Genomic DNA, 10,272 nt, shown 5'->3' with positions numbered 1-10,272 from the left:
ACTTTCTTAATTACAGTCTTACAGAGATACAGAATCCAACCCAATTAATTAATTATTTTTTCAGAAATTAATTAATCCAATTTAATTAATTAATTAAAATTAATAATAAAATAAAGATGATTGTAATGAAGTGCATGTTGTTATTATTAGACAGAATTACAAACCCAATTTCTCCCATCTCGCCACCTTCAACGGATCCCCCACTTTCTTCCCATTTTCAGGAGAGAGAAAATTAGTGAGAGAAAATTCCTTTTTTTTTTATGAAACAATCATATTTTCTCACAATTTGATCTTTGATATTTTTCACCGAATCGATTTTTTTTGTAAGTAATTTAATTAATCATATTCACATTCTTTGATTTTCATCAATTTTCATTTCATTTTTGTAATTTTGCTGAATTTTCTGATTTAATTTTGCTACATTTTTCGATTGATCATATGTAATTGCTGCAAAACAGATAAAAAATGAAAATTCAGCAGTTAATCAAACAGTGCCATTGTTATCATTGATTAGCTGAATTTCTACCTTAGCTTTGTTATATATTGATGATCTGAATTTTGATCAACATTGCAATGAAATGATGTTAATTTTAGAGATATTGTTATGTATGATGTTTTAATTTTTCTGGGTTGGAATTTTGATTTAGATTGAATTGAATTGGAGGAAGAAAGAAGAAGAAAATTGGGAGGTTTTTAGGGCAGGGAATTGGAAGAAATACATATGCCAGGCAGCCAATCGGCAGTTTCGAGCGATCATGAAGAAGAAACTTGGGAAAGAGAATTCCGTGCAAATGGGAATTCCATGAAAACGGCGGAGCTTGAAGCTAAGCTTGATGAGGGTAACATTCAAGAAGCCGAATCGTCGTTGCGTGAGGGTTTATCTCTCAATTTTGAAGTACATTTCTTTCCTTTTAATCGTATATATATATATATGATTTTGTACACTTAAAGATTTATTAAGTTAAGGTGTTTTTAAGATGGCATGTATAATTGTATAGTTGCATTCTTGGTAGAATGAAGGTGGATATTGATTTGCTTGGAGGAATTGTTTGATCATATTTATTTGGAGATCATGTTATTGGCATAAATTGCATTTGAGTTTCGATTTGTGTTTGTGTCTGTGTTTGTGAAGTTCAATTATTGCCTTTCTTTGGTAGGTCCTTTGTGTATCAACTTTTCCATGCCTGATTTAGGGTGCAATTATATTCCACCTTTGTAACATGAATGTGAGATCTTGTAGGTTTAGTAACATGCAATTGAGAGCCTTTTTAATCAGAATTAGTGTGCTTGCTTATTTGTAAACGGAAATCGAGTGTCAATTTGTGTGTGTGTGTGTGTGTGTGTGTGTGTGTGTGTAAAGCTTCCACAGGTGTATACTTCAGTTTGTGAATCCAGTTAAAACTCTTATTCTGACATAAGTGGTTCTCCCATAGGATAAAGGTCTTGAATTACTTAGAGAGACGGATTTCATTTTGTCCAATGAGGGAAATTAGAATCTTGTTTAGGCTGATTTAATTTATATTGAAAAACTCTTGTGCTTCCAATATAATGGTTGTCGAATTGGTAAGCCCATTAAGCTATTTTATTTAATTGTAAAATAATGAAGTACTGGTTGCCAATGTTTTTTGGCATCAGTTTATGTTTCAGTGAATGTTTTCAACTCTTGTTGATTGGAAGTTCTTATCTTCATTTAGCTGGTCTGCTCCACTTATTAAAGACTAGTATATTCTTATTGGCCTAGGATGATTGTATCTTTGATATTCCTTTCTTGTAAAATGTCTCTGTTGCAGTTTCTTTGTGATATAACTATTTATCGCCAATATTTGAGCTCTTAATACAGTGGTGTAAGTTAGCATCAAATTAGCTTCCCTGCCATGTACACAAATAAATGTGCATGCTATGGCTCGTTACTGATTGAATGGCTTCTTTACAGGAAGCCAGGGCCCTTTTGGGAAGGTTGGAGTACCAGAGAGGTAATGTAGAAGGTGCGCTTCGTGTATTTGAAGGTATTGATCTTCAATCTGCGATTCAGCGGTTTCAGCCATCACTTAGTGATAAGCCATCTAAAAAGGGTCGCCCTCGCACTGAATCTGTGCATAATGTCCCACAACATGCTGCTGGCCTAGTTCTTGAAGCCATATATCTGAAGGCCAAATCCCTTCAGAAGCTTGGGAGGTTAACTGGTACGGACCATTGTTGACAAGATTACATTCACTCATTATCTCATTTTACTCCATTTGGCATTTCATTTCTTTTGATTCCTTGTACAATTTTTCTTTTGTTCTGTAAAGAATACAATCAACAAAAGTTTGTTGTTGACCGTTTTACAGAGGCTGCTGGTGAATGCAAGAGCGTTCTGGATACAGTGGAAAAGATATTCCAGCACGGTATACCTGATTTGCAAGTGGATGGACGGTTGCAAGAGACAGTTAGTCAAGCAGTGGAACTTCTTCCTGAACTCTGGAAACAAGCTGGATCTCATGATGAAGCCATTGCTGCATATAGGCGTGCCCTCCTTAGTCAGTGGAACCTTGATAATGACTGCTGTGCAAGGATTCAGAAAAAAATTGCAGTATTTCTGCTGTATAGTGGTGTAGATGCTGCAGCACCCAGTTTGTCAGTACAGATTGATGGATCTTATATTCCTAGGAACAATTTAGAGGAGGCAATTTTACTATTGATGATCCTAATACGGAAATGTGCCCTTGGCAAGACCAAATGGGATCCATCATTCATGGAGCACCTTACGTTTGCATTATCTCTTTGCAGTCAAACTTCTGTCTTGGCAAGGCAACTTGAAGAGGTAATGCCCGGAACTTTTAATCGTATTGACCGCTGGGTTGCCTTGGCTCTTTGTCACAGTGGAGCGGGGGAAAATAAAGAAGCTTTAAATTTATTAAGGAAATCTTTACATGATAATGAGAGACCAGATGACCTTATGGCTTTGTTATTAGCAGCTAAGATTTGCAGTGAGGACCCTTTTCTGGCTGCTGAGGGTGTGGGATTTGCACAGAGAGCAATGACTAGTGCATCAGATGATCAAGAGCATTTTAAAGGTGTAGCTTTACGCATGCTAGGACATTGTTTGGGGAGGCAAGCTAAAGTATCCTCGTCTGACTATGAAAGGTCTAGTTTGCAGTGTGAAGCTTTAAAATCATTGGAGGAGGCCCGTAGTTTTGATTCCAGCAACCCAGATCTTCTTTTAGAGTTGGCAATTCAATATGCAGAGTATCGCAATGTAAATGCTGCATTGAGATATGCAAAGCAGTTTATTGATGCGACCGGTGGATCTGTGTTGAAAGGTTGGCGGTTGCTTGCTTTGATCCTTTCTTCTCAAAAGAGATATTCTGAAGCTCAAGTGGTTATTGATGCCGCTTTAGACGAGACTGCAAAATGGGAGCAAGGACCACTTCTTAGGATGAAAGCAAAGCTCAAGATCTTTCAGTCGTTACCAATGGATGCAATAGAAACTTATCGTTACCTGCTGGCACTTGTTCAAGCCCAAAGGAAATCTTTTGGTCCTATTAAAGCCAATCATCAGGTTAGGATAATTCCCTGACATTTTATTCATAATACCTGATTGTCTACTAATGTTGTCTGAAAAAATAATTTTATCAATTTGGCCTTGCTGCGATGATTTTGGAAATCTATAGTTTTCATTAAAATTTTAACTTATACGGAGTATCTTTAGTTAGAATTGAATAATCATTGCTCTTTCTGCCTTATCTTTTCTCACAATTCTTGTTATGACTTCAAGGATATTCTGTCATATGCATAATGCATGCATTATGCATTGATAGGCTTTGAAATTTAGGAAGGCTCAAAATTGTTCTGATATGGGGTTAACTTTTATTTTGATCCAAAATAGTCTCATGACATGATGTCACCGCCTCCCAGGGAAAACGAATTTTCAAGTGGGTTACTTTTCGAAGATTATAATTTAGCATTGTATAAAATTATCTACAAAGTTCTAAAGCGTTACTGGATGAACTTCTTACGTATGTTATTACTAATGTTAAATTTAAGGTATTTGAACTCTAGTGAAACAAGGGAAAAAAAAAAAAAAAAAAAGGAAACTGTACTGGATTTGACCCAGGAGTTTCACAAACATAATTGCAAGCGTATAGCTCTATTACAAATGTTACAGTTTTCCAAAATCTTTTAACTTTAGGTTGCTGATTAACTTGAATTTCGTTTCTGAAAGTTCTTAACTCTTTCCGTTTTTTTCTGTTCAAAAGGTTCACTTTCGTTTTCATCCGTTTCAAAAAGTTCTTAATACTTTCATCCACTCCATTCTGGCAAACTCCTTTTACTACCTTACCCTTATTACCCTACAAGGATAAAATATTTATTCCTTTCCACTCACTGTCCTCTCTCTCTCTCTCTCTCTCTCTCTCTCTCTCTCTCTCTCTCTCTCTCTCAAAATATAAATTTATTTATTTTATATAGCACTGCAAAGTGATCCTCTTACATTTTTATAGGCTGGTGATGATAAAGTCAATGAGTTTGAAGTTTGGCTTGGTCTTGCAAATTTATACTCAAGCCTTTCTCACTGGAAGGATGTCGAGGCCTGCTTGGAGAAAGCTCAGTCTCTGAGGCAATATTCTGCTGAAACATTACACACAGAAGGCAAGTTGTGATCTGTTTTCTCTGATTAGATGATGATTGAAATGAAATAACTTATTTTTTGAAAAAATGTTTAACTGATTCTAGAGTGAGATTATATACGTGTTAATTTATTCTCACCTAACCTAAATCTTTTTGGGACAAGTATTACGTAAAATAGACCTAACATTACAAGTAGAGTGAGATTTATGAGTTGTGGAGTGACTTTTACGAGTGATCTTGACATTATGTTTAATGGGAATTTTGCTGACTGTTATCAGAACATTGGATGGCTTTACTGTTCGGGGCTGTTTTAATTCTTGTTTGAGCAATTATCTTATTTTAATTGTGAGGCTTGAGAATGCTGTTAAAGCCATCATTCAAATTGATTCATTTTAAAAGTATTGGTACTTAACAATTGAGATCACTTAACTGCATATAAGGTAGTCTGGTACCCTTCAGAATATTAACTCAGTAATGACGTGTTAGTCCCCCAGACCGAAGGTACAAATGCCATTTTCATTCCTGATTTTATTTCTTAGTTTCCTGTCAACAGTCTGGATCAACTTTTATTTCCTAGATTTTTCTAAGTAATATTCATGAATATTTTCATTTTCTACATTGTATCAGCACCTTTCAAAAAGCGTTGTAGCCCTAACTTAAAGATAGTTATATGCGACATCCCTGCAATTAACTTTACGTAGACAAGTGTTGCTAGGATGAGTTATAAGGATTTCTGATAATTATTAACAAATCTTGATAACTTGCGTTAATTAAGTTTAAAAGTCGGAAACTGCAACATGACTTTAATTAAGATCTTAGTATCAAAATACATAACTCAACGTATTACATTACCTTTATACATAAGCTTAAAAGTACTTTAAATGCATCTTAATTGAACTTTTAAGCATCCTGTTAACAACTGAGACATTGTGTATTACTTTCTAATTAAGGGGTACAATTTATAATCAGTAAAAGGAGGATACAAATAGAAAATGAAGTAATATAGGGAGTTAAGGACAGTAATTGGGAAAAACCCTAAATTTATTTTGTACCATAAGACAAGGACTTTGAGGGAGCATTGGTTTTTTGTGTCACACATAGATAAACGGCCTGAAAGTTGTCCTTGTCCATCACGGCTTTTTATAACGGATAACTGTTTTTGTTTTTTTTTTTTTGCTATTTACGCTATGTTGAATAGGAATATTTAAAGAGAAGGGAGGGGGGGGGGGGGAGGGAAATTGAGGAATATAATTTCCCTTATTTGGATAAGACATAGGATAAGGGAAGGGAAAGGAAATGGAGGTGTACATTGACTTCACATTTTCATAATCCAAATCCCTCAATTGTTGGAGAGAACTGGAAGAAAAATGGAAGGTCACGCCCTCCCCTCACCTCCCTTTCTCTTCCCTTTTTTTTTTTCTTCTCCACTCCCCCGCCCCCCCCCCCCCCCCCCCCCTCCCTCTTCCCTTCACTACTGTCATCCAAACATAATGTTAATCTGCTTGTCATGGATAATGTTTCTTAAGTCATGACTGAACCAGAAAGGGTTACTAGTGCCATTTCGATCCCGGTCTTTTTGTCAAATTAATGGTTAAAAAATTCTTGTAGTTTATGACATTGCTTATTGTATGTAGTTGTTTATTGGACTGCCAAAACAATAAATAGTTATGCAGCAATGTTATTGTGCCTAGTTGTGTACAAGGTTGCAGGCTGTTAAACCTTGATATTGAACTAAATGAAAAAGGAGCATAGAATTGCGGATGTGAAACCCATCATTCTTCAATAAAAAAGAAAATGGATTTTGAATTTTTGCAAGCGTTTTGAAGCTTATGTTTAGGTGAAAAAAAATAACCTGCATTCCTCTTGGCAAGCTCACTTATTATATCTGACGTACCGCTGCATTTGTTTGATATTGCAAATTTTAAACTCCCCCTCCTTAAAATAAATTTAAAAAAAAAAAAATTAATAACCACTTTGCTGAAAGCATTTTCTGGTATAGTAAATCTATCACCATTTTCGCATGCAAGTGAAATCTATCACTTCAAGTGGGTTTGGGTTTTCACTGTAAACAGAGAAAAATGGTTTAATTAATGTTTGAAGGAATTCAAAAAAGGCTTCAAACGACAAGGACTATCTAGAGTAGATTAGACGATTTAAAAGGAGATTTCTGAAAATTATGGGAGTACTGTAGTGCATTTAGCTATGACTTGAGAAATGTAATGTACTTAGATGGCCAGAAATTCTACCAATATAGATAATCGAAAGGACCTCTATCATGCAGTATTTCAGTAATTGGTTGCATAATTCCAGATTGATTTTTAAATAAAACTGAAGGTTTCAGAGACTTCTGTTTGATTGACTTCTGGGGTAAGAATTGTGTTTTTCTGAGGTGTTTTTCATGATCTTTTTTTTTCTTTTCTATTTTTATAGGTGTCATGTATGAAGGGCGTGGGCTAGTTAAAGAAGCTTTGGCTGCTTATACCAATGCTATTTTGTTGGACCCAAATTACGTGCCCTGCAAGGTACTGCTCGGTGCATTGCTGTCAAAAATGGGACCTCAAGCATTGCCTGTGGCAAGAAACTTGTTGTCAGATGCATTGAGACTTGAACCTACAAGTCGTAAAGCTTGGTATTACCTTGGATTGGTACATAGAGATGATGGACGAAATGCTGATGCTGCAGAGTGTTTTCAAGCAGCTTCAATGCTTGAAGAATCTGATCCTATCGAAAGCTATACTTCTGTTCTTTAGATCTTACTCAGCTGTCGTCTGCACTCTGCAGAATACAATTTTCCTCTCCAAAAGAAAATATAGGTGGTATTCTTTCATATTCATGTTCAAATTTTCCGTTTCTTTTCCTTTTTTCTATTGGTTTGAGGGGTTCGTGAGAGTCATCAGTCATTGGTGGATATGCACAAACATGCATATCCTTGGTACTGCACGTCCAAATGGCTGAAATTTTGACAGAGTACTGATATGATAGAAGACTTTGTATGATGTATGCATTTCAATAGTTTGTGAAAAGAAAAGCTTAGGAATACTTTCTCTCGGCAACACCGGCCTGGTCGGAGAAGATGAGTGGTTGTTGAAGCACACAGAAGTGTTGTCTGTAACAAAAATAGGCTGAAGGAGGTGATAAGTCATAAGATGGCTAGTTCTTATTCATGTATCTAATTGCTAAGGATGTGTCATGTGTAAATATTATTAACTTCCATTCAATTATTCAATATACAAAATAATTTATTAAGTTTTGCTTTAATATTTATTATGTCAGGATCTTACTGCTCCCTAATATATGCACGCCCTATAAAAACTAAGAAACATTATGAAAAAAAAAAAAAAAAAAAAAAAAAAAAAAAAAAAAACAAACAACTGAAGAATGATCCTAGAATGTATATTTGAGAAATACTATAATTATACTTTGGGAGCTTTGATCATCATGAGAGAATGTGGAGCTACTCAAATTAAAACTTAGAGGATTACCAACCTTGCAAAAAAAATTTAGTTTTACAAAAAGGCCCACGAAAGCAATAGGACCTAGAATGCCAAATTGGAGATATAAACAAAGATCTTTTGTAGCTCTTCACTAACCCATACAATATAATTTCAAAACAGCTACATAGTTGAACCAAATTCATTATCGAGACTTTATAAACCTATTGATAGACCTCTTATGATTCCAATTACAATATTATATGACCTCGAGATGCATCTCCTACCATCCCAAAAGTTTTCAACATCAAGTCCCGAAACCTTCAAAATTGGTCCAAAAACATGGATTATAACCTTAAGTTTTAGACAATATTTGACTTTTTTTTGGATCAAGAAAGAAAAACATGTTATGATTCTTTCCATGGACTTAACGAGGACCACATAATTACAGGAGGCTTTTAGGGTGATTGTAGCCATCTACTTTGCTTCCAAACTATCAATTTAGTCATTTATGATTTATGTATACACCTCCTTCCATGGACTCAAGCCACCACGGGCCTTTATGTGACCAATTAATGGTCGCCTAGAGTTCCGATTAACATTATTTGTCCCTAGGATGCGTCTCTAACGGTCTTGTGAATTTCCAACACCAAATCCTGAAATCACCAAAATTAATCTGATTTTTTATACTCCGTATAATAACTTTAACATTTGGCTTCTATATAATATTTTTGGATTTGGGAAGATTATGCATTGAGGAGCTTCTCGGGGTTCCCAAAAGGCCCCAATTAAGAGTCGAACGTGGTGCCCGTTATCATTCATATGCTTTAGTCCACCTCTTGTCATCATGTTTGATCGTAAGATGACTTTTCTAGTCTTATCTTGACCATTTTACCTTTTTTCTTGGCCTTGTATTGCCTTGTCTTTCTAGTCAGTGTCTTGTCATGCTTTGGCTATAAGACAACCTAAGACGCTGCCCTAAATTAATAGATTTTTTTTAAAAAAAAATGAGGTCAAGTCAAATCTTCCTAAATTTAATTATTTTATTAGTTCGAGAACCATTTTCTAGTTGGGATTACCAACTAAAGGAAAAAAAAAAATTGTTAAATTTATACAATGTATGAGAAAATTGCTAATCTTAACATTTACTGATCTTGTCTCAATAAAAGAAATTGTTTGTTACTCCGAGGCCCATCATTCTCTATTTGACTCTTCTCTCATAAAAGGATGGCTTGTACTTGAATCACCACATGACATGCTTCTTGTAGTCCCACAAACCCACCCAACAAAGCGAAAAGGTTTAGCTATGAATTTATAATACATAGTCAAAGGCCTTATAACTGGAGTTCTCGAATTCTCTAAAAAAAAATACATCAAATCACGTCTATATCATTTATTAGTATAACATTTTATGAGAAAAAAACAACCATAAATAGTCAATGAAAAGTTACTTACTTACATGAGAAAGCTACCATAAGTATATGGATAACATTATACTTTTCCAATCAAAAGATGAAGATAGGAAGAAACTCAAGAAAGGACAACCACATGATGTGTTTCGTGTTAAACGTGTAGTCCCACAAACCCAACGAAACCAAAAAACCTAATTATGAATTTATGATACAAAGCCAAAGGGCTAATTATTGTTTCTCAGAAGTCAAAATACCGGTTTTCCTCCAAAAAAAAAGTCAAATACCGGTTATTCAAGTAATCATTTTTTTTTCTGAGGCAATAATCATGTATTCTTTCAAAAAACATAATCATGTGTATTTTTTCTTAGTTAGAACAATTGGACAGTGATACATACCATTTGTGATCGAATTTTGTCTGTAATAAATTTACAGGCTAAATTGATTTCCATCCTTCATAAGTGAGTTTTGACTCTTGTGAATGGCCTAGAACTAGAAGCTATGGATATTTTTTTTCCTATATTTCCGATTAGACGCATTTGACTTATGACATTATTTACAAATTATACTTTAACTAGCTTTCGTAATTTATAAGTGAAAGATACAGTCACGTGTGTTAGATTTCGTGTAATGTGTATGTTCAAAATATCATGTTTTTACAATTTATAGTTAGATATTTAATGAAAGCGAGGAATAGCACAAGTGGTTAGAACCCCCTCCCCCCATCTCGGTGCCAAGTGATTATGGCCTTATGGGATTGATTCTCATCACTCACCCTTATAGCTCTCTAAACACCAAAAAAAATAGTTAAATATTTAAAAAGC

General features: G+C 34.8%; 1 protein-coding gene across 1 annotated transcript; it reads left to right on the top strand.

Moving 5' to 3' along the window:
* The first annotated feature begins 157 nt into the window (after positions 1-157).
* Positions 158-8,322, top strand: LOC110701999 (protein NPG1-like). The gene is made up of 6 exons (XM_021879633.1): positions 158-323; positions 648-895; positions 1,934-2,183; positions 2,331-3,541; positions 4,482-4,629; positions 7,039-8,322. The coding sequence occupies exons 2-6, from the start codon at positions 722-724 to the stop codon at positions 7,356-7,358; spliced, it is 2,103 nt and encodes a 700-aa protein (XP_021735325.1). The 5' UTR covers positions 158-323; positions 648-721; the 3' UTR covers positions 7,359-8,322.
* The last annotated feature ends 1,950 nt before the right edge of the window (positions 8,323-10,272 follow it).

This window comes from Chenopodium quinoa, unplaced genomic scaffold (assembly GCF_001683475.1).
Source record: "Chenopodium quinoa cultivar QQ74 unplaced genomic scaffold, ASM168347v1, whole genome shotgun sequence".
Classification (NCBI taxonomy): domain Eukaryota; kingdom Viridiplantae; phylum Streptophyta; class Magnoliopsida; order Caryophyllales; family Amaranthaceae; genus Chenopodium; species Chenopodium quinoa.
This window is presented reverse-complemented; position numbering and strand designations above follow the sequence as displayed.

Excerpts from the sequence above, each read along its gene's own strand:
- LOC110701999 (XM_021879633.1), top strand. The coding sequence starts at position 722 with ATGCCAGGCAGCCAATCGGCAGTTTCGAGCGATCATGAAGAAGAAACT. Across the intron at positions 896-1,933 it reads GTTTATCTCTCAATTTTGAA|GAAGCCAGGGCCCTTTTGGG; the intron begins GTACATTTCTTT and ends GCTTCTTTACAG. Across the intron at positions 2,184-2,330 it reads GAAGCTTGGGAGGTTAACTG|AGGCTGCTGGTGAATGCAAG; the intron begins GTACGGACCATT and ends ACCGTTTTACAG.